General features: G+C 51.1%; 8 protein-coding genes and 1 non-coding gene across 10 annotated transcripts in view; 4 read left to right on the top strand and 5 right to left on the bottom strand.

Annotated features, from left to right (window-relative positions):
- PV05_07098 (uncharacterized protein) overlaps positions 1–1,115 on the top strand; it is a gene marked incomplete at both ends in the record, with an annotated part of 1,671 nt that extends 556 nt beyond the window's left edge. The window contains one exon of the mRNA XM_013459891.1: positions 34–1,115. Coding sequence (XP_013315345.1) covers positions 34–1,115 — 1,082 coding nt within the window. The remainder of the gene's footprint in view (positions 1–33) is intronic.
- A 2,196-nt stretch (positions 1,116–3,311) lies between these two features.
- On the bottom strand, positions 3,312–3,938 carry PV05_07097 (uncharacterized protein; the record flags this gene model as incomplete). Its single annotated transcript, XM_013459890.1, has 2 exons — positions 3,312–3,490; positions 3,551–3,938. The coding sequence occupies 2 exons, from the start codon at positions 3,936–3,938 to the stop codon at positions 3,312–3,314; spliced, it is 567 nt and encodes a 188-aa protein (XP_013315344.1).
- Positions 3,939–4,496: 558 nt separating this feature from the next.
- On the bottom strand, positions 4,497–6,525 carry PV05_07096 (uncharacterized protein). Its single transcript, XM_013459889.1, has 3 exons — positions 5,513–6,525; positions 5,180–5,463; positions 4,497–5,130 (listed from the first exon to the last, which is right to left on the bottom strand). Exons 1-3 carry the CDS (start codon positions 6,415–6,417, stop codon positions 4,775–4,777), a joined length of 1,545 nt encoding a protein of 514 aa, XP_013315343.1. The 5' UTR covers positions 6,418–6,525; the 3' UTR covers positions 4,497–4,774.
- An 881-nt stretch (positions 6,526–7,406) lies between these two features.
- On the top strand, positions 7,407–9,011 carry PV05_07095 (uncharacterized protein; the record flags this gene model as incomplete). Its single annotated transcript, XM_013459888.1, has 1 exon — positions 7,407–9,011. One exon carries the CDS (start codon positions 7,407–7,409, stop codon positions 9,009–9,011), a length of 1,605 nt encoding a protein of 534 aa, XP_013315342.1.
- Positions 9,012–9,413: 402 nt separating this feature from the next.
- Positions 9,414–13,892, top strand: PV05_07094. Of its 2 annotated transcripts, XM_013459886.1 has the most exons (4): positions 9,414–9,685; positions 9,741–9,841; positions 9,892–11,965; positions 12,141–13,892. In XM_013459886.1, the coding sequence occupies exons 3-4, from the start codon at positions 10,536–10,538 to the stop codon at positions 13,453–13,455; spliced, it is 2,745 nt and encodes a 914-aa protein (XP_013315340.1). In that variant the 5' UTR covers positions 9,414–9,685; positions 9,741–9,841; positions 9,892–10,535; the 3' UTR covers positions 13,456–13,892. The 2 variants fall into 2 exon arrangements, with proteins under 2 accessions (XP_013315340.1, XP_013315341.1); XM_013459887.1 differs by having other exon boundaries at positions 9,414–9,841.
- PV05_07093 (uncharacterized protein) lies at positions 13,863–15,065 on the bottom strand (the record flags this gene model as incomplete). The annotated part of the gene is made up of 1 exon (XM_013459885.1): positions 13,863–15,065. The coding sequence occupies one exon, from the start codon at positions 15,063–15,065 to the stop codon at positions 13,863–13,865; it is 1,203 nt and encodes a 400-aa protein (XP_013315339.1).
- Positions 15,066–15,394: 329 nt separating this feature from the next.
- Positions 15,395–19,599, bottom strand: PV05_07091 (uncharacterized protein; the record flags this gene model as incomplete). Its single annotated transcript, XM_013459884.1, has 7 exons — positions 15,395–16,609; positions 17,758–17,937; positions 17,997–18,125; positions 18,180–18,451; positions 18,516–18,768; positions 18,824–19,165; positions 19,219–19,599. The coding sequence occupies 7 exons, from the start codon at positions 19,597–19,599 to the stop codon at positions 15,395–15,397; spliced, it is 2,772 nt and encodes a 923-aa protein (XP_013315338.1).
- PV05_07092 lies at positions 17,383–17,498 on the bottom strand. Its single transcript, XR_001230713.1, has one exon. It is a non-coding gene; the product is annotated as a 5S ribosomal RNA (ribosomal RNA).
- Positions 19,600–21,136: 1,537 nt separating the features above from the next.
- Positions 21,137–23,100, top strand: PV05_07090 (uncharacterized protein; the record flags this gene model as incomplete). Its single annotated transcript, XM_013459883.1, has 6 exons — positions 21,137–21,235; positions 21,324–21,474; positions 21,577–21,636; positions 21,705–22,099; positions 22,163–22,418; positions 22,475–23,100. 6 exons carry the CDS (start codon positions 21,137–21,139, stop codon positions 23,098–23,100), a joined length of 1,587 nt encoding a protein of 528 aa, XP_013315337.1.
- Between the last annotated feature and the right edge of the window lie 104 nt (positions 23,101–23,204).

Below are 23,204 nucleotides of genomic sequence, written 5' to 3'. Positions count from 1 at the left end.
CAGATCCCAATCATCCAGATCCCAATCATCCAGATCCCAATCATTCAGATCCCAATCATCCAGATCCCAATCATCCAGATCCTACCCACCCAGATCCAAAGTATCCAGATCCCAGTCACCCAGATCCCAGTCGTCAAGATCCCAATCATCCAAATCCTACTCGTCCAGATCCCGATCCCAGTCATCCTAACCAGCAAGCTCCTGGCAATCAAGATCCGAATTACCCACCACCGCAGCCAAATGAGCAACAATACCCCAATCATTCCGGCCCGAATGCTCTGGACGTTGCTCAATATGCGCAAGAATTTGCTCAGTATGGGCAGAATATTCCTCAGTACTTGGGGCAAGGAAATAGAGATCTCTACAGTCAGCAATATATGGACCCAAGTCAATATGATGATACCCAAGAACTGTATCCCGAGCAGCAACAGGACCCTTACTCTCAATATCCGGATGTACAAGATCAGACTGCTCAACAGCTGGGACAACAGCAGGACCCTAATTCTCAGTATCCTGGTGCCCAAGATCAGACTGCTCAACAGCTGGGACAACAGCAGGACCCTTATTCTCAGTACCCTGATGAACAAGACGAGACTGCTCAACAACCGGAGCTTTCTTATGATGATCAACAGGGAGAGTATTTAGGAGCTTCTGGGCAAGACCTCGATATGAATGGCAACCAACTATCGGGCCACGGCCCAGTTGGGCAAGACCAGTATGCACAGGATCCGAACACGCAGGATCCTCAAGGCCAGCAGGCTAACTCCCAACAATACGATAGTCAAGGGACGCATTTACCTGCCCAGAAATTGTCCCTAGGCCACGGGCCCGTGGTGCAGCACCCACAGCAGCATTCACAGCAGCATCCAGAGCAGCACCCAGAAGCGTATCACGAGGAAGATCCCGAAGACTATCATGAAGGTTATCCAGACGAGCAACCAGACCAGTACCACGACCAGGATGCACAGCAGTATCACGGGCAAGATCCGGACATGCAGCAAGCTGAGTGGGAGCAAGGTGGATTCCAGGCAGATGAAGAAGATGAAGCATATGAGCAGGATCCCGCTACTGGGTATTTCGGTCAGCAGGCGTATGCTGGACCCGCACATGCGTAGAAACCGAGCACCAATGTCAGGCAGTGGGAACGATGTTAGGGTTTTGCTACTTAGATTTTGGCCCGTTTGTTGTTACTGTGTTGCCTTTATTAGCTACATATGGTCATGTCTCATTGATTTACATAGAAGCACACATTCCTTCAGGGCGAAAAGGTTTCGTGGTAAGCCTAGATAAGGCCATAGAATTTAGAGTGCGCATTATGCATTATTCTATGGTGCTACTTCTGCTCACACATGGAGAAGGGCATAAAATCGAATTCTGAATGCCAACACATTGATATTATATTCGATCAATAGTACTTCAAGTCTTCACCTGTACTATGCAGAGATAGGAGAGGAATTCCTGGCCAATACGCCATGCTCCCTCAGTGATCGACGTGTTATTGCCGATGTACCACTCCATGTCTACCAGAAATTCAGCGCGACAGTGAGGGTGTGCTTATCTCGAGAAGGAGCAGTCTTTGCACTTTGATTCAGTACCCTTCCAGCATCCCCACACTCTTTCGAGCTGGGTTCTAGCCCTGTCTACGAAATATCAATGCCTAGTGAGATGCAGCCCACGAAAATCCGCCAAATTGCCAATCACCTGGTCTACTCTGATGCAATGGCTCATGGTCAGCTAACAGCTACATGCCACTATCAAGTTTTCGAAAAGTCAACCTGTGACGAGTTAGACTCGCTTCCAAGGAGTATGACAGGCACACCTACATGATTGCCATCTCTGTTGAACTTGCCGGAGAAACACCAGTTCAGGTAGCCACTATATATGCTTAACAATGTTGTGTAGAAAGCTGGAAGAAAACACGAACCCATCTCCTTTCAGTTCAAAGGGTCCATCGTCGAATATGTAACAGCCGTAAGCCAAAGAAGCCCCGCTAGGACATTGGCAAGCTGCGACCTTCCTCTCGCAGCCGGTGAGCTTGCTTGCGTCGTGATCCGTGTAAATCACCATGATGTTCTTGCCCGGATTGTCTGCCGAGAGCTCGCCGACTGCTTGCTGCGTCCAGCCACTGCGGTAGTCTTTATCTTCTTTGTCGCCGTTGAAGATGCCAGCTATAACGGTGCCGATTTGGATTGCCACGTCAACGAATTGGATCGCGACCTCGACTGCCACTCCAGCCATTGTCGTGGCGAAGTAAGAGCTAACGCTGAGTTGAATTTGCCGGCTGATGAAGATGATGGCACTGCTGAAGTGGAAAAGCACAAGTGTGGATAGACAATGGTATTCTTCGAATCGATGACAATGTTGAATATTATCTCAGTATTGAGGTACCATCTTTGTGACCGCTCTCCTATATGTTATATACGCTAACCGCCAGGTACAAGATTACTCTGGTTGAAGAGCTTTTTTTGTTGGTCACGAAAGCAAGAATACCAAGGCGCCCAATATTCCATATAAATCAGTTGACTGGATAACTATATTATGGGCATTGTTGCTGACCTATGCCCCCATTTAGCATTGCCCCAAAAGCGAGGCGCATTCCTTTCTTTAGCTCGAAGCACGAATGAAGTTGGGGTAGGCCTTACCGATATTCAGCGCAATGGCAGACTTCTATATCCGCCCCTTACAGGTCAATGTGAATACTGGGTGGGGGTTAACGCTGCAAATCTGGTGAGGCTAAATTTTCAGCTCATGAACTCCGGTTGGATGCATTATATCTGGCCCAGACAACTGGGCTGCCGCCCGATATTTGCAACTGTCCCAAGTTAGATGGACTCTGTATGGAGATGACTCCACCGATGGGGAGACCCTACTGAGATGTCTGCTTCGTTTTATGGTTCAGAAGCCGGGAGCTGCTACTACGCTTATAAGGTAGACGCATTGACTATGCTATGGCTTTAACCGACATTAGGCCTTTCCTCCTTTGAGGGAGCATCTTGTGTGACAGGATGTGAAGATTTTGCGGATATGGAGGGACTATAGGCTCTTGTGAAGCTTCTGAAGTGGGCCTGAGCTCCATCGAGATACTTAGCTCTAGCAGCGAAAGGAGCAATGAAAGTGTAGTATTGTCTGTGTTATAGCGATGCATACTGTCCCGGCGAAAACGAGCGTAATTGCGGCCCTCTCAAACCTACTACATACCCCCCGAGATTCGTAAGTCTGATAGTACGAGTCCATCTCGCCGAAACCAGTTTGCCCTGATATATCGTCTCTCTGAGTCTATCAAGTGCGTCAATCTGGGCGTGCTTTTGAGCCTAATCCAGAGCTGGAGCCTGACCATGAGGGTCTGCATGCGGGTCTCCCTGATCATGATGCGTCTCGTCTTCGTCATCGTGATGGCCTGCCGTCATACCGATTTCCTTCGCAGCACGGGCCATCAGTAAGATACCGATATGGATGAAGCTCTCTATGTGTGCTTCGTGAATGTCCTCCGCTGCGGTGGAGCTATTAGTTTGCGGTGCCAAATCGAGATGTCACACAGTGTACTACTCACTTGCAATTCTAGACAGAACATTCATGAGCTTTGAGTGGTGTGGATCTTGTGCAAACCTTGAATGAGCATGCTTTGGCTTCGGTCGATGTGGTGTTCTCTGGCCCAAGTCGCCAACGAGCAATTTGACAATGAGCTCTATCAGCGGCTTGTTGGCTTCCCCGACAGGGTGGTCGTCGTTCATATGACCATTGGGATCATGCTCGCCCATGTCACCCATATCGTGGCCCATTTGGTCATCATGGCTCATATCGTGGCCCATGTCATGGCCCATCTGGGTGTGGTCGTGGTCGTGGCTGTCTATACCTTGCTCATCAAACTCGTCGTAGCCGTCGTGTTCTTCTCCTTGGTATTGTTCTGCAGAGGGATCCTGGCCGTAATTGTAGTCCATCGTCGAAGTTCACACTTTCATGGAGGGTAGTAATTGTGGTAGAATTGTCGAGCCAAACCCACTTCGCTCCAGAGGCAGCTAGGTCTTATCAAGAAAGTCCTCTCGGCCAAAAATGGGTCTACTTTGGCAATGCTCAATTTTGGCGCCAAGCATTGGTCAGCCTCGCAGGAATGACAGTTCTCCCTTTTACATGAGCGGGGCTCAGTTATAGCGCGCGCACAACATGTCTGTATGCTATTTCCTGATGTCCTCCGACATGCCTTGTGGCTGTGAGAAGGTGATATTAGGCCAGCAGTGCAAAAAGGACAAACCACTTGCCACGTTCGGCTTATTGCGTGGAGTAATGATTGGCAAACCCCGTCTTAGGTAGAACATACCGAGAACTGGGCTTGCTTACGGACCATCACGGACTATTAGGCCAACCGTAGCTGACCGACTTGGCCCAGAGCATCAAGCTCGCTAATAGCAAGGCAGACTCCACATCAATAGGCTATCGCCAGTTGGGGGCTGGAACAGGCTAGCCCCTTCCTAATCTCAGAGCCCTTTCCAGATTTGAGAGTTATATTAGGCATATTTAAGCACTTTGGCACGCAAGGACGGGCTTTTATGTACATGGGTTGTTGATCTGAACCTATGGCCGTCGGGCACGCACCGCAGCCCTTGACCGAGGTTTCTTGGCTCTCAACAGGTCCGGCGGTATTACGGCCCAGTGCAAATTCGTCCTGTTAGCTTGAAGTGCTGAGGGCTGCCAGCAACACTTTAAGCGTACCGCCACAGAGAAGACCGTCGCAAGAGGTCGATGGTATGTCAGAGCGATGTTGGCTTGGTACTATCTCTCAATCCAGAGCTTCTAGTACCTTACCGGAAATGTAACGACGGCTGGTGTTGGTGTCTGCGAGGTAGAACACCTCCAAAAGACAGCTGACACCTTCCATGCTTTCCGCACTCATGCTTCGCAACTCGTCGCTGTCGAACATGCCCAGAGCTTCAGCTTGCACGAAGATTGTGGCTAATTGCCAGAACTCGACCCCAGCGTCTTTCATGAAGCCAAGCTTGCTCGACTCCTCAGCCGACACATTATCAAGTTGAATTTTCCAAATCTCAATCCACTGGTCAAGAGCCTTAAGAAAGACAGGCCCCATCGAACTCCCAATATTATTCGCCCGGGCGGCATTGATGACACAGTGCAGACCTACCTCGATTGTCAGCTTTCCGATTTCAGTGTAATCAAATGAGCATACCACAAAGCACGAAGAAAAAGCTCATGGGGAAGAGATCTTCAAGCCCAGATTTTACCGAAATCGGTACCGCACTCTGCAGCAGCGCGTTTACACAAGCCGAAATCGAAAGTGATCTAGACCTCAGCTCCATCCTAGCATATCGCTCGCATTCGGCGCACGTGGTGGCCGAGAAGCAGCTCTCGCTGCACATAGGATCCCCCGTCATCTCGGAAATTGGGATTCTGGGGTAAGTCGAATGGAACATTGAGAAATTGCATTCGATGCCAAATATAAGGTAAGCCAATCTATAGCCGTCAGTATGGATGCTAATGTGAAAGCTTGAGAGTCACAAACCTAATTCTTGACTCGCGCAGTGCAAACTTTTCCCAATCAAATCCGGTAGTATTTACCCATTCGCGGTGAAGATACTCATTGCGACTGTCAAACAGACGCAATCGACGTGCTGCTACAATAATTTCATGGTAGCGTTGATCTCTGACCCTCCGGCGCGCTGGGATGTTATTCCCCGACATCTGCAACAATACCATCAGATACACTGCCTGAAGAGGCTCCAAGTCGGACGAAGCACAATCAGTGGTCGGCTGATCTTGCATTGAGAAATTTCTGAAGCATGGATGGCTGAAGGCATAATCCTCTGCAAGGTCGTAATAACACTGTCCTCGAGAACAGTACGACTCGGTTGAATAGGACTCTCCAATCAAGAATACGGCCAGCAGGAGAGGCAGATGGATCTTTGTTAGGTCAAAGGTCGGACGATGTAAGATGGGGCAATGAGAACTCCAGTAGTCGAAGTAGACATTGGAGAATTCGAGCAAGTTGTGGCTGGAGAACAGCCTTGCAGCAGCCATCTCATCGAAAGCAGGAGCAACTCGGTACTGCCCTGTAGAACAATTGGTCAGGGCTTTCAACTCCATGAGCAGCTGCTGCATCCTTGCTTCGAGACCACTGGATTCGACGACTTCCGACTGACTGGAAACATTTGAACCAAGAACATCATCCCACCATAACTCGTCATCATCTCCCAGCAGAAACTGATCACTAAGCCATCCAGTCGTTTCATCTTCCAGCCACGTCTGCGCTGTTGAAACATCCTGGATGCAGCCACCGACATGGTTGGCGGATACAGACACTAGCTCTGCACTAGATTGCTGATTATCCTCGGTAAATGGCAGACATCGTTGGTATCTTGCTGATATTGAATCTGTTGAGGGGCTCGTGAAGTTCAGAAGGAATGGCATTGGGATCTTTATGGACCGGAAGGTGGACTGGCACCGTAGATGGCCATGAGTGACGAGCTTCAGTACGAGGCTCTCTGCAGGGCGTCGGCTAGGTGTCCGAACCGTCAGAGAAGGAGCGATGTCCACCCCTCGTCGGTAGGAGCAGACTACACCCTTCGTGAAGCATCGACCGCAAGGAACATTCTGGTCGCATGCCGACCTGGCTAATGCGCACGCGACACAGGCCTTCTTCCTCCGCCCAGGAGTTCCACGGCTGACTTCCGAAGTTGTCCTTTTCTCCGGACAGGACTTTGCATGCCGATGAGCAATATCCCTGGTGAGCAAGTCAGAACAGTACGCTGGCTGATTTCCCAAGAGGCCCACCTCCGCCCGAAATGGCGATGGCAAAAAGCGCACGAAAACGTGCGAAGTCCACTGTCTGTCGGTTCACGGGAGGTCAGTTATGTCCCGCAATCGTTGCCGGACACTTACGACTCTTTTCATGCCGACGAAGGTGGCTGCTGCTAGAATACGTCCTCTGGCAGTGCTGACACTGGTATGTGTGCGGCATTCTGGACGTTGTTGGAGGCTTGAAGTGGACACAGTGCGCGACATCGGGAATGTTTGTGGGTTTTATAAAGGAAAAAGCCCGCAACCACCATTTCCCCTCAGTCACGAGTGCCACATCCTAACTTCAACCCCGCCAGCAATCCGACTTAACATCCAGGGATGGTGGCTCGCCTCCGCAGCCCCATAGGACAGCAGCGGGGACACCACTGACGAAACCAGGGGCTAAGTGATCTGGCCCAATCAAGGGGCCGTGCTCCGCGTCTGGGCAAGGAAAAGTTTCCAGATGCAAGCGCACAAACCGTGTGGGCTTTTCGCGTCGGCAAGCAGCTCTCATGCGGGTTTTGTCCTAGATCGCCATGTGGTCACGAAGTATATATTGATTGTTGATTCTAGGAAGAGAGGACTTGGAGTACAATTCTGAAAGTTGACTGAGGTACAAGATGGAAAAGGACATGATATTGATCGTCGGTGGGGGCCCGGCCGGCCTGATCATGGCAATTGAACTTCTTCGTCGCAAGGTCCCGGTACGGATCCTCGAGAAGAGGAAGGGGCCCTCTCATACCGCTCGAGCCATGACGGTACACGCTCGGTCGATGGAGATGTTCCATCATATGGGTGTAGCATCGAGACTTGAAGAAGTATGTCTTGAATGCCCGGGCAATATCTACCACTTTCCAGGCGTACCGGACGACGAATGCCCCCGTACCGACTACCGTGTCCTGCCAACTAGCTTTCCTTTCTATTACAAAATCAGCCAAAACGATTTCGAGCAAGTCCTGCGCGAGTTCTTGTACGCACAGTACAGCATGTTACCAGAATATCGCACAGAACTCGTAAAGCTGGTCCAGGACGGAGATCGCGTGGTCGCCACCATCCGCTTGCCAGACGGGCAAGAGGAGGAATGCTCCTATCCTTATGTGGTTGGTTGCGACGGGGTCCGAAGCTTTGTCAGAGACGCTGCCGGGATCAAATTCAACGGTGAAGTAATTGCGGCGATGGCAATGATGGACGTCCCACTGGAGAACGTCACATTCGACGACCGTTGGATGAACTATTACTTCAACAAAGATCTTTTCATGAACTGTACAAAGATGCCTGGTGATGTTTGGCGCATCTACATGAGCGAAGAGACCGGGGAATTCGTCTACGCCAAGGACATACGGCAAGCGTTCCAGGAGGTAGCGGATCGCATCGGCATCGGTTTCAAAGTCGGTGTCCCTGAATGGGCGACATCATGGGAAATTCGAAACAACATTGCCGAGCGATACCGGACTGGTCGAATGCTCATCTGTGGCGATGCTTCGCACGTACATTCACCTTCTGGTGGACAGGGCATGAACGGTTGCATGCAGGACGCCTTCAACCTGGGTTGGAAGCTTGCTGCTGTATTCAAAGGTGAGGCTGACGACTCCATCCTCGACACATATGAGCGCGAGCGGAAGCCCATCGGCGAGCAGATCAGCAACGGTGCAATGGCAACTCACCATATTGTTATGGGCTTTGGTATTGAGCCTGCTGAACGGCTTCCGCTGACCAAGGCTCCGGGATGGGAGCAGAATACCATCAAGTTGGTCTCTGGCCTCTCCCATAACTATTGCGACGTCGTCCAGCTCCCCAGCGGCCTCAAAGCTGTGGCCGGTCCTCGTGCGGGAGCGCGTGCGCCTGACTGTCTTTTGACAAAGTCGCCACAGCGTCGTCTTTATGACATTTATCGCCGACCACAATTTACGCTCCTCATCGTCCCAGGCGCTGACGATGATGAAAACCACATCAAAATTGGAATCAAAGCAAGAGATGCCCTCGAGACAAAATTTCCAGGCCTTGTATCGTCCCATATGATCTCGAGTAATCGTGACTCTGGCTTCGATTTCGATCACAGGGCTCGAGATGAACAAGGTGCGGTCGCGAAGCTTTATGAAATCGGTCCAGAAGGCCGTCTGGTTCTTGTCAGACCTGATCTGTACGTCGGGGTATCTTGTGTGCCGGAGGACTGGGCTGCGATACCGAAATATCTGGAGCAGTGGTACAATGTTGCTCAACGATAGATAGAATTAAACACCTTTCACATTTATCCGAACAAAGTCATTGCCTGCATGCAAGATAAAACTTTCAAGGGGTTTTCACTCCTCAGTGTGTACAGACCGTGAGTTTGAATGGCAAGGTCGAGAGAAGTTCATTGCGCCCTAGAGGTGGCCGGGCGATGATTCGTTCAATAAACATCAAAGCTGGAGAGAAACACGAATTCTGCCCCCTTAAAGCCATAAGGTGCAAGGAAGCAAGGGAAATTTGCATGTCGACATGGTGTACGGCTTGATGGTGCTTGACGGATAGAGGTCCGGCATAAGGCGGCATGGCCATATTCCTGAACACGGTAAGCTCGGTTTTATTCTTGGCATCCCGAACATTTTTCCAAAACAGTCGTTCACAGGCGTTTGGTGTTTGACGAAGAAGTCATTTTGAGGACGTGTTGTTGTCTTGCTACCACTCTTTCGATTTCTATCTTCTTTCTCACCGTCCACGATCTCACGGTGAACGCAATGCGACCGTTGGTGACCTCCTGAACCCTACCTGCGCAGCTGCGACGAAGCCGTCGACCCACCTTCGACCTTCGCGGTCTGAACCTCAGCCGCCATGGCGACGACAAGCTCCATGTTTATGTATAGTTTGACGATACAACCACCGTCAGCTATTACTTCAGCAGTCTTGGGTCAATTTGCCGGTACAAAAGAGCAACAGATCATCACAGCATCTGGCTCGAAGCTCACCATACACAGACCTGACCCTACTCAGGGTAAAATCTCCCCGTTATTCACTCAAGACTGCTTCGGCATCATCAGAACACTAGCTTCATTCCGGTTGGCTGGTGGCAGCAAAGGTGAGATGATCCTGTGCCACACAGCTCTCCAATGACTGACCGGCGCCTAGACTATCTGATAGTTGGATCTGATTCCGGACGCATCACCATCCTCGAGTATGTCCGCGAACAAAATCGCTTCAACCGCGTACACCTCGAAACCTACGGAAAGTCGGGCATTCGTCGAGTCATACCCGGTCAATATCTAGCCGTCGATCCGAAAGGGAGAGCATGCCTCATTGCGTCGGTGGAAAAGAACAAATTGGTCTACGTCTTGAACAGAAATGCACAAGCTGAGCTCACCATATCATCGCCTTTGGAAGCCCATAAGCCACAGACTCTGGTCTTCGACTGTATAGCACTCGACGTTGGCTACGAGAATCCCATCTTTGCAGCATTGGAGGTAGATTACACGGAGGTCGACCAAGATCCGAGTGGTCAAGCATTCCAAGAGGTGGAGAAGCTTCTGGTCTTCTACGAGCTCGATTTAGGTCTGAACCATGTCGTCCGCAGATGGGCCGAACCCGTCGCTCGAGATGCTTCAAAATTATTCCAGGTCCCTGGTGGCTCGGATGGTCCCAGTGGTGTTCTTGTGTGCGCGGAGGATAACATCACGTACCGACACTCAAATCAGGAAGCTTTCCGCGTGCCAATTCCCCGACGAAGAGGGATCTTGGAGAATCCAGAGCGAAAACGGCACATCGTGGCTGGCGTCATGCACAAGATGAAGGGCCAGTTTTTCCTCCTACTACAAACCGAAGACGGTGATCTATTCAAGGTGACGATAGATATGGTTGAGGATGACAACGGTCAACCTACAGGCGAAGTCAAGGCTCTGAAGATCAAGTACTTCGACACAGTGCCTGTTGCCAATAGTCTGCACATCTTGAAAAGTGGCTTCCTTTTCGTCTGCGTTGAGGCAGGGAATAACGAGTTCTACCAGTTTGAGAAGCTCGGAGACGATGACGAAGAGACCGAATTTACGAGTGACGATTTCCCTTCAGATCCCACAGAAGATTACACGCCAGCATATTTCCATGTACGCCCCTTGGCCAACCTCAACCTCGTCCAAAGCATTGATTCAGCAAATCCTCTAATGGATTGCAAGGTGGCGAATTTGTTGGACGAAGATGCCCCTCAGATCTACTCGATATGCGGTGCGGGAGCACGAAGTAGTTTCAAGACTCTGAAGCATGGCTTGTCCGTTTCCGAGATCGTGGAGTCAGAGCTCCCTGATAGGCCCGAAGCTGTCTGGACTACAAAGGTGACAAGGGAGGACGAATACGACGCTTACATTATCTTGTCTTTTAAAACAGGTACTCTTGTTCTCAGCATAGGAGAAACTGTCGAGGAGGTCACTGATACCGGCTTTTTGTCAACTGCTCCTACCCTTGCGGTACAACAACTTGGTGAGGACGCGTTGGTCCAAGTACATCCGAAGGGTATTCGACATATTCGAGCGGATAAACGGGTCAACGAATGGCCTGCACCTCAACATCGGTCGATTGTTGCTGCGACCACGAATGAACGACAAGTTGCTGTTGCTCTGAGTTCTGGTGAAATTGTCTATTTCGAAATGGACACAGACGGTTCTCTGGCCGAGTATGACGAGCGAAGAGAAATGACTGGGACAGTAACTTGTCTTAGCTTGGGCGACGTACCCGAGGGCCGTGTGCGGAGCTCGTTTCTAGCCGTTGGCTGCGACGACTCGACCGTCAGAATCCTCAGCTTGGATCCGGACTCGACACTAGAGAATAAGTCAGTGCAGGCACTGACTTCAGCTCCTTCAGCCTTGTCCATAATGGCCATGGCCGATTCTACGTCGGGTGGGACGACATTATACCTTCACATTGGGCTGTATTCTGGCGTCTATCTCCGGACGGTCCTGGACGAAATCACTGGAGAGCTGTCGGATACCAGGACACGATTCCTAGGGCTAAAGCCAGCCAAGCTTTTCCGCGTCTCGGTCAAGGGGCAGAATGCTGTAATGGCGTTGAGTTCTCGGTCATGGCTTGGCTATACCGACACGCAAACGAACGGCTTCATGCTGACGCCTCTGGATTATATTGGCCTCCAGTATGTCTGGAATTTCACCAGCGAGCAGTGTCCGGAGGGGATGGTTGGAATTCAAGGTCAAAACCTCAGGTAAAGTCTATTCCTCCTCGCGTTGTTTTACACATGATGAACCCATAACTATGCTCTTTCCGAGACCTTTTCTGCGGACTTCAAAACTTAACCAATTGTTCCTTCTGACACTGCATCTCCCGTCACATTTTCATTCCAAACCTTTTTGGGATCCCTTGCTAATAGCATACCTCAGGATATTCACCATTGAAGATCTGTCCCGAAACTTGCTGCAAGAAAACATCCCACTTCCATACACTCCCCGAAAATTCGTCAAGCATCCCGATCAGCCCCTGTTCTACGTAATCGAGGCCGACAACAACGTACTTGCACCAACAACGCGGCAAAAACTGCTTACTGAATCCACTGCAGTGAACGGTGATGCTGTTGTTCTGCCACCTGAAGAGTTCGGATATCCCCGGGGGACCGGTCATTGGTCCTCTTGCATACAGATTGTCGACCCGGTTACGACGAAATCGGTTGTCTTTACACTGGAGCTGGAAGACAATGAGTGTGCCACAAGTATCACCGCGGCGCCCTTCGCAGGCCAGGACGGCGAGACATTTTTAGTCGTTGGTACTGCTAAAGACCTGGTTGTAAGCCCAAGATCCTTCTCCGCCGGGTTCCTCCACGTGTACCGCTTCCACGAGGATGGCAAGGAGCTGGAATTCATCCACAAGACGAAGGTTGAGCAGCCTCCGACAGCTCTTCTTGCATTCCAAGGACGGCTTCTTGCCGGTATTGGCTCGGACCTTAGGATCTACGACCTAGGCATGAAGCAAATGCTGCGCAAGTGTCAAGTACAAACCTCCAACGTTATTGTCGGCCTTCAGACCCAGGGAAGCAGGATCATCGTCAGCAACGTGCAAGAAAGCGTTACCTACGTCGTGTACAAGTTCCAAGAAAACAAGCTCATCCCCTTTGCGGACGATGTTATTGCTCGTTGGACAACATGTGCCACTATGGTGGACTACGAGACCGTCGCAGGGGGTGACAAGTTTGGTAATCTCTGGCTTCTGCGGTGTCCGCCCAAGGCGTCGGAAGAAGCCGACGAGGACGGCTCCGGGGCGCACTTGACGCACGAAAGACAATACCTCAGCGGCGCGCCGAATAGGCTCAGTCTAATGGCGCACTTCTTCCCGGGCGACATTCCTACCAGTGTTCAGAAAACCAATCTAGTGGCTGGCGGTCGAGATGTCGTGTTTTGGACAGGCTTGCAAGGCACACTGGGAATGCTCGTGCCATTCGTTGGTCGTGAAGATGTCGATTTCTTCCAATCTCTCGAAATGCAACTTGCTTCAACAAATGGCAACCCGCCGCTTCTCGGCCGCGACCATCTCATTTACCGGTCATATTATGCGCCATCGAAAGGGATTATTGACGGTGATCTTTGCGAGACGTATTTCCTCCTGCCGAATGATAAGAAGCTAATGATTGCGGGCGAACTGGATCGCTCGGTCCGTGAGATCGAGCGAAAGATCTCGGACATGAGGACGAGAGTGGCATATTAACACGGCATGATGGTGCCAAACGTGTAATTGATCTGAACAGGGCATGAAAAGCGACTGAATGATACCCGGGTTATGCTGGTGGCATTGTTTTTACAGTAATGATATGCGGCCTGGGCACCCTTGTCCATCCTCGAAGATGATCCTACCCACTCTCTCCGTTTGAATTCAGTTACTATTCCTAACGTCTCTTGCCTCGCTCGATCGAACGTTTTTCAGTCGATCGATCTTGAGCTGGATGCTGACCGTTATATTCATAACAGTCGAGCATGAGACAAGAACAATCGCACCAAGACTTGCCGATTTTTGAGTACGAGTCCATCTCTCAGATGGTGGATCATCGTAATTTATACGGCATGACATGAATTTTATTCCCAACGTTGAGGTGTTGTGCACTACAAAGTCAGGACCTACGGCGGCGGGTTAAGGTCTAATCCTTCGACGGTCAATTTGAAGGCGTCAGGCCGTGAGTAATGCCCTGATGCGTCAAAGTCCAAATGTCCTCGATCGCAGTCGTCGAAGTCGACTTCGGCGAATAGCAAGTCATTTTCCTGCTCCCATACCGGGCCAGCTATTGTCTTTCCCATAGGATTGACAATGCAGGAACCTCCAATCGACACGAACTGCTCGCCTTCGCCTGAAGCATCTCTGCTCTGCTTGGGAGCTTCAAGAGGTTTAGATTCGTCAATCGCGTCATTATCGCACGTCCACGCAATCTCATGGTTCTCCTCTGTCCTTGTCATTGACAGTCTTCGTCCCTTGAATACGTTAGGTGGAATGCCGTTCGCCAACGTCTCATGGACCCTGACTCCTGAGGCAGAACCCGAGTCGTGTTTGGCACCCGTGATCCAACCAGGCAAATTCTTCTTCTTGATGCACTGGTTGGCGCTGAGTACGAAACATCGCCCTTCACACGCTATCGTGCGCATCAGAGCTTCCCACGTATCTCTGGGATCTGCCGTGGGCGCCAACCACAAGTTCACACCCTGGCTGTAGATACTATACCTTAGCAGGGGCATGTAATTCTCCCAGCAGATCGCGCAGCCCATGACAACTCTGACGCCTTTGATCGTCGCAGTCACGGCCTCGAGGGTGGATGCTGAACCTTGCGCCCACACCAGTCTCTCCGAGCCCGTGGGCATGACTTTCCTCCTCTTGCCTATCACACCGCGGGTTGGGTCGACGTAGACCGCGGCGCAGTAGAGAGACCCTCCTGCCTTCTCCACGACGCCGGTGATGATGAAGACCCCAGTCTCCCGGGCGACTTCTTCGAGGTACTCTCGTGTGCCATCTCCGCGCCGGCCCGTCTCTTTGTTTAGGGGGAGCTTCTTCTCGATCCAGGCATCTCCGGCGCCATTGGGCGTGTCGCCAAGGTCGACGGCCGACTTGGTGTATTCGAGGAACTGGTCGCGGCCAGCGTCTGAGCGGGAGCCGACAGCAGCACCGAAGGAGCAGGTCCGTGGGTAGCCGCCTAGGTAGGCTTCGGGGAAGAGGAGGATGGATATTCCCTTCTGCGCGGCCTCTTTTGTCGTTTCGCGCAGCGCGGAGAGCGTGAGGTGGAGTGAGGAGAGGGTGTGAGATTGGGAGAGGCCAATGGTGAGGCGTTGGGGCATTTTGCTCGGGTTCGCGGGAGGCTGGATCCTCGTTTTGTAGGCAGGGGGATCTGTGTCGTTAGCTGGAGGTACTAAGATATACCGTGTAGCTACGCGAGTCAATGTTTCATACGCCCAGGTCATGCCTTCCGATGAGCGAGCTTCAGAAGTAAGCGGAGGGGAAGCTGTGGACGTGACTTAGCGTGACTGGCGATGAACCTCGGCACTGACTCAGTGGTGCATTCCAATCGACCACTTTGCTCAAGCAACGTCTTAGACTCTCTTTGTCTCTGGCCTTTCTACTATGGGCTATCACCGGTCCACTCATCAAGTTCAATGCTTTGGTTATATCAATACAAGCTCTCAATAACCTCCCGGACTGCTAAATCGTATCCGGGCTCCTTTTCCTGCTTGCTCTCTCCTGGCATCCAGGCGCCAGTGGCGCGGGCACAAATTATGTCCACCTGATCGCGATCCACCTTCCACTGTGTCAGTGTGGTTGACAAACCCAAGTCAGAAACCAGCCTGATGATTTTGTCGCCAACAAGCTCGCAGTCGTGGACCGGATCGTTAGACTCGGATCCACCGATGACTGGCAGAATGGCCGCTATCTGCTTTGCATCTTCCTTCTCGAATCTAGCCTTCAGCTTTACAATTGGGCCTAGGGTCATGCAGCTGGTGATGCCGTGGGGGATGCCGTATGGACTGCCCACTGAGTAGCCCACAGTATGGCTGAGACCGAGCGAACCTTGCAAATTCCGCCCGACGAACCCTAGACTCGCATATGCTGCAAGAAACAACCGGACGATGGTATCTTCATCCTTTGGATTTGCCTTGTATTTAGGTAGTAGGTCGAACAAGGCTGATATGGCTCTCAAGCACATAACTCGACAATGCCAGGTCGCAGATGGATGGTATTGTAGTTCCACGGCGTGATCCAAGGCGCGGATAGCAGTGCTCATGAACAACTGTGGTGGCGTATACAGACCGAAATGGGGATCATATAGAATATAATGAGGGATAACATTCGGATTTCGGATCCCTTTTTTCATTCCGTCTGCCATCGTTGTGCCTCCAAGATCTGTACACTCCGCTGCACCGAGTGTCGTTGGTATCGCGATGTGAGTTAACCATCTTCCATCCTCCGTGCCAATGTTGAATATGATAGACTTGGCTGCGTCTATGGGGCTCCCTCCTCCAACGCTGATGATGGTGTCAATTGTGGCGTCTCCTTTGACTTGGGCGAGAGCTTTCTGCAAGGGCCCTTCAGGGTTGTGCTCCTGTATACCGGCAAAAGTCCCTGCATGGCGCTCGGGAGTCAAGAGCTCCTCTATCTCTTCGATGAGTGGTGTCTTCGTTGCCAGGGAAGTGCCAGTAACTACGAAGGCCTTTGAGGATGGCCCAGGAAGGCACGAGCCGAGCTGCTCGTTCACCACGCCGGATCCGTAAATCAACTTCTTCAACCCTTGCGGCTCGTAAATGCCTGCAAAAGGAGGGTACGCCGACTCCATCCGCACGACAATGTTACGTTCCGCGAGTTGGGTTATGATGATGTCGACGTCGGACTAGCTCAACGTGCTCAGCTCAGCGCAATAACGTGTTGTCCAACTTGAAATTGCCGTCAGCCTCAAACCCATACTGCAAGTCCCCTCAAGTGGAGAGGACCTCCCCATTCTAGGGGAGAAGACCTCCACGTAGAATGGCCGTCTTGACCTGCGTTACACGAACTCCGGCTATCGTCCCCCAGCTTCTCCGCAAATGGCCTAGCATAAGGTTATCCCCACGACTGGAGGAGGGGTTGCGGGCTCGACGTGCTTCTTTGCTTTAACGTCCACATCCGCAAATGTTACTATGGAGAGCCGACTCGTGATTATGCAGGGACATAGATTCTTAAAAAAAACCAAATCCTGTATGTGAGCGGATCTAAACCATAATCACTGGGCAGCTCCTCGAAGGGACAGATCTCGGCGATGGTTCGAGATGGCCAATACTAGGTACATTTTGCTGGCGAAGACTCGATAGAGCGAATCCCCGCGCCTTCTCCCAGAAGGATTTTCTTGAAGAAACTCAGGGTATGTCCACCTTTGGAAAGAGTACGGATATTTTGTGGAGGAGACGGTCAACGGTTTTGAGAGTACTCGGTCACGTGATTTGGGAGTGGAGCTTGGCTACATCACAATTTTGGTCACACCTTCTACCAATGGGAACAGCACGTCTACGCCCGTCGCAATTATCCTTGTAGGCCTAATGCAAGGCTGAGATCTTTAAGCGAGAAAAGAATCATGCGATCTCCCTCTCGAGAGAGATGCAAAAACGCAAAAACGCAAAAACACAAAAACACAATCCACAGTGAGGATTCGCTGCTCGTCACCGACGCAACTACTAACTCACCGGCACTCGGCTTAAGTACGGCTGAGCGAACGGGAAGCCCTGTTTTCCGAGTCCTATGGTGGATTGCGAAAGGAAATGGTGTTTCATAATATATGAAGCACAAAAATCTATTGCAGGAGAGTTCTTCGAGTGGCTCCTAGAGGGGATTACAGTGCCAAATGCTGGAATTGCCGCCAAACCCTTGAAAATTGGGATGGAGGTCAACGTCCTTGGTTACCATGCCTCCTAGTCTACAACCTACAGTACACATTGTTGCGGTGTGCAATGACAAGTGCATAGAAGCTACTACTGAAAGTGCTAATATTCTTGTTCACTTCTTCACTCGCTCTCGAAGATTGACATTCAAGCCTTCCTGCTTCACAAAGAAATGATTGATCGTCTTCCAGGATTTGTTCGGCTCCACCAGCGAAATATCAAACCGGCGGAGGATCTCCGGAACGACCTTCTGCAGCTGTAGAATGGCAATGTTTTTGCCGGTACACGTGCGACTACCGGAGCCAAACTAGCAGAAGAGAAACCATCGTTAGCTTTGATCCTGGTCTCACGAAATAGATGACATACCTGGAACATGTACCGGTCCATGACCTTTGCGTCACCTTCCAACCAACGCTCTGGACGGAATGCTTTGGGGTCGCGACCGAAGACTTTCTCATCGAGGTGGACTACCCAGGCGTTGATGGCTACACGAGTCTGGGATGGTCTCAGCACTAATTATTCCGCGTTCGGGTTTGAATCAATACTTACCCCTTCCGGGAAATACCGTCCACAAATCTCTCTTCCTCCTTGTGGGACATAGCGAGGGAGACCAAGGCCAACGGAAGGATTCAGTCGCATGGCTTCTTTGCAGACCGCGAGAAGGTATGGCATTTTGTTGCTGTCGGCAAAAGAGACTCTGGGGGACAATTCACGCTGAGCATCCATGTCGTCGATTTCCTTTCGCAGAGTCTCATAGGTTGACGGATTCTTCAGCAGATAGTAGAATACACTTCGCAGTGCGGAGGCCGTTGTGTCGGACCCTGTCGAGGTGTGGACGTCAGCTTTCTCCAGCTAAGTTTCATGGTAAATGGGATGCCAATTTACCTGCAAATAAAGCCACGACAGCTTCCATCTCGATCCACTGGACTGTCATATCGTTTGGGCTCTCTCGATGTCGCTCAATGAACTTTTCCATCATGTCTCTCCGTCCGCCTTTGGCCTTCATCCGCTCTGCCACTCTTTCTTGTGCGACCGAGATCATCTTGAATTGCTTTTCATTGGCCTCCTTGACTCCAGGAAATATCTTCTGCCACAACGGCATATGATAGAACGACACGACGTAAGGTATCATCCCCATCTGCATACCAATGTTAGCATTGCGCTAGGGGATCCTGAACCGAGCGATGGATTACAATAGCAACGGCTTGAACGACGCCTTCGAGCAGCTCAAACCATCCAAAGTCCTGTCGGCCCTCCATCAGACCGAAGGCCTTGCCATAGAACAACTCGGTCACGACGTCAAACGCGTACATCTGCAACCAGTGACCCAGGTCGACTGTCTGCCCGGCTTGAGCCATCTCCCCCAGTCTTTGCACGAATAGATCCGAGCATTGATCAATGTATACTTCGGAATCCAGGACGGAGCTCATCGTATAGGCGTTCCCGACGGCTCGGCGGTGCTTTGCGTGTTCTTTCTCATCTCGGTAAGTGAACATGTTGTCGTATCCATGTTTCCAAGCGGCATACATATCGGTCTGTTCGACATGAGTGAACCATTCATCAAATCAAGCCACCCTTCGCAACAAACCTTTGGGAAACGAGAATTTGGCCCATAAATCAATTTGATAGCTTCCGGGTCCGAGATGCTGACCTGATTCGGAGCTACACGCACCAGGGATCCTACAAATGTTGATTCATGATTAACGAGTCCTGTTCCTTCGCCAGCTGATGAGAGGGAGCCGTCCTCACCATATTTTTCGTGAAGAGCAATTTCTGTCTTCTCGGCGGCTCCTGACCAGACCTCATAAGCTTGCCACCAGCGAGTCAGCTTGGCCGGTAGGGGCCCTGGAATGTCGCTGAGGGGGTGGAAGAACACCTGGCGCACGACATAGCCTGCGAATGCTAGCACGAGTAGTATCAGGCCGTAGGCGCCGAGTCCTCGTGCACTAGTATCAATCATTGAAAACATTTTTGGTTATGTATGAACAGGACAACAAGTGTAGCAGGCTTGAGGACATTCCTCCTCGCACCTGGTATCAATATTATAAATGCGGGCGACGTTACTCGAGCCCACCGAGTGACGGCCGTGGAGGTGCTCCACTCGAAGCAGCATCAACGGCAGGGACTGGCTTACATAAAGCTTATCTGCAAAGGTGGGGAGACACTGGAGGCCATTTCGACCTTATCGAGAGCGTCTTCCTCCGAGTCTTTCGTCCCGATACGAGTAATGCTGTACACACTTGTAGATGCGGCTCTCGTAGCAGCGACAAGAGATAGCTAGCCGACAGGCAAGAGTGGGGAGCAAGACAAGACGTTCAGCACATGAAGATGGGCGATGGACCGTCCACGGACCTCAACTAGCAACTCCTAGCTTGTCAATCCGGGCAATTCTCGCTTCCGCTTCCTGGGGTTTGTCCGCGATTCGATTCTTTGGCTTACTTGCGCTCAAAGTCTGTGGATGGGCCCGGTGTTGGCAGAGTATTTTGTGTTCAATGCCGATGCCAGGGGGGAGGATAAAGCGGACTATAATACCTCAGTTTGTCAGTCTTCACATCCTCCATTGTGTACCCCTTTCCACATTCTCTCAGCACCATGCCATCGTCCGCTACACTCTCGGCAACGAGAAGGTGGAAGCGCTGATATGTATCAGAAAATGACGGGACAGACGCCTCGTCGATCTGCGTGCGGTTGAATTGAGTTTACGGGTTCGGTTGATTTATATCGCTGTTTGATGCAATTGCGTGTGTTGCTGCCTCTTGCTTGCACTTCCTTTTTGCTCCCGTGTATGTAGTCCTTTATGTAATAGCGTACTTAGGAAAGTCCTCTGCGAGGCATCGAAATAGGAGTTGGATCATGACTCTCCCAAAGCGGAGTAGATGCGGGAGTGGGAGTGAAAGTGGAAAGGATCGTTAATTGAGACCACTGCCTACACAAGTGTCTCCGCAAAGGGGGAGGACTGCTTCGGGCACCATTGTATCTGCCCATCAAAATTTGTCAATTCGACTTTGGCCATTTCGGAACATTCCGAGCTCTCCTCAGCCTCGACATTAGACCCCTGTCATGGTATTTATAAGGCGGAATCTCTTGTCGATAATACGGACGGGGTGGGATTGACCGAGGCGCCAACGTCAGACACTATACTCCATCTTTCTCCACAGCCCAGGATGTGCTCGCTCCATGGGGAAGGCTGCGTAGGCAAATCTGACGTCCTTCGGAATTAGGGCTTTTCTTTATCCATGCTGGGATGCCGGCCCCGAGGAGAGGAGTAGCGGAGTTGAGAATGGCGATCAGCGAAATTCCTCGGAAATGAAAGGACCTCATCACTGTAGGAAGAACTGAATCTCTCGTGAGAGGCTGGTCACCTAGATTTCTTCTTGAGAGACCGATGTCCTATCTTGCACAAAAACTTTCTGAATCAGTCTTTGGCCCTGTACTTTGAAAGCAACACGTGCGTGCATTTTGAGAGCTGAGCTTGAGCAAACTCGAACTGCTACACAACCATCACAATGTCCTTCATGGTGCAGTTTGTCGATATCGTTGGAGAGAGGGGAGGGTTCCTTCTTCAAGTCCTCATCGCCGTACCATTCGTGACGGGGCTTGTATATGTTAGTCTGGGATCAAGGGCCGGAGAACCAGCTCTGGCTTTCCTTCCTGCCTTTGATTTATGATAACAACTACTGACCATGATTTCAGCTGTTCGGTTTGGCCATTTATCGCCTCTATTTTCATCCCCTCGCCAAGTATCCGGGTCCGTTCTTTGCCAAGCTCACGAATTGGTACTCGGTCTATCATTCCTATATCGGTGATAGGCATTTGCAGACCTACTGGGCTCATCAGAAATACGGTACGTCTAAGTCAGGTCATCAGGTGTACCTCCTTCCGAAAGAGCAGGGAAACCTAGTCATGCAGAAGAGGGGCTGACCAATTCGAAATCGTCTCATTACAGGCAAATTTGTTCGCATTGCTCCCAACCTCGTGACAATCAACGACCCAGCCGCCATCAAAGGTATGGTTTCTACATCAAAAGATTAATCCAACATCATCCACCGATATCGTCTTACAATTCCTCGCTAGAGATCTACGGTGTCAACCAGAATGTCCGCAAATCGGCCTTCTACGACCCGGCCATCGCCCACGCGGGGCTCCAGAACCTCTTCAACGCCCGCGACCGTGAGTTGCACGCCCGCAAACGCCGAATCATGGCACCAGCATTCACCGAAGCCAGCCTCGCTTCCATGCAACAGTACATTCTCCCACACCTGGACGAATTCTTCCGCGTGGCGCCGGCCGAAGACAACACCAATGGAGGTGAAAAGGGCTGGACCGCCGACATGGCGAAGTGGGCAAATTATGTGACGTTTGATATCATGGGCGATCTAGTATTTGGCAAGGATTTTGGTATGAAGACCGGCAGAGAGAGTCGAGAACTTCCCAGTGTGATCGATGCGGCGTTGCATCGGCAGCTTCTTGTGAGTGAATGCCTCCGTCCCCAGCGAACGACCACAGCCGCGAAAGGAGAAGACTTCTGACAGACTCGGCCAAATCAGTCCGGTTGCAGCCCGTTCATGCATAGGTGGAAACTCGACAGACTTCTCTTCCGCAACCTCGTCCATCGAGGTTCCCAATTACTCCTCTATGCCAGGCAGCAGGCCCAGATGCGGATAGAGGCTGATCAAAGTCGCAAAGACTTCTTCTGGTATATTGCCAATGGCGAGAACAAAGACGGGTCCAAGGCGTATGATGATCCGAGGGAGGTGTTTTCCGAGGCCCGAACGCTGATTATTGGAGGTATGTCGTTTCGTGTTGACGAGCTTCTTTCAGTTGTTCTGACTTTGGCGATATAGGTTCCGACACTACAGCGACGCAGATTGCAGCCAACTTCTTTTACCTGACGAACAACCCTCTTACCCTGACTCGACTCACTGACGAAATCCGTACAAGTTTCAAGTCGGCGGAAGACATCGGCCTCGGCAAGGTGCTCGACAGCTGCCGCTACCTGCATGCTGTGGTCAACGAGACCCTTCGGCTTAGCCCAAGTCTCCCAGGAGTTTTGCCTCGGGAGGTTTTGAAGGGAGGGTTGGGCGTTGTTGGCGAGATATTCCCTGCTGGAGTTGAGCTCTCCGTGCCAATATACACTCTCCACCATCTCGAAGAAGTCTACCCTGAACCACACCGATTCATGCCTGAGCGGTGGCTACCCGGGCACAATGATGAAGAGTCCGTCAAGTGGTGCACTGAGACTCTAACTCCGTTCTCATACGGTTCGAGACAATGCATTGGCAAGAGGCTGGCCCAAATCGAGATCTGTCTGTTGCTTGCGAAGGCCCTTTGGAAATATGATGTTGGATACGTTAGTGGTGGGAAGGAAGATCGATTTGCGCATGACCCTGAGATCGTGGAGTATAAGCTCCTCGATCATCTGGCCGCCGGTCGAGAAGGTCCGTTGATAAGATTTGCAAGCAGAGAATGAAAGGGATATGTCTGATAAATTTCCCGAAATGAAGGGGAAAACATTGTTCGGTGAGCACTGGCGAGGCTTGCTCATGGCACCAACCACCTGGATAAATTTCCCAA

This window comes from Exophiala xenobiotica (genome assembly GCF_000835505.1).
Source record: "Exophiala xenobiotica strain CBS 118157 unplaced genomic scaffold supercont1.4, whole genome shotgun sequence".
NCBI classification, from domain to species: Eukaryota; Fungi; Ascomycota; class Eurotiomycetes; order Chaetothyriales; family Herpotrichiellaceae; genus Exophiala; species Exophiala xenobiotica.
The sequence above is the reverse complement of the archived record's forward strand: the minus strand, read 5'-3'. Positions and strand labels throughout refer to the sequence as shown.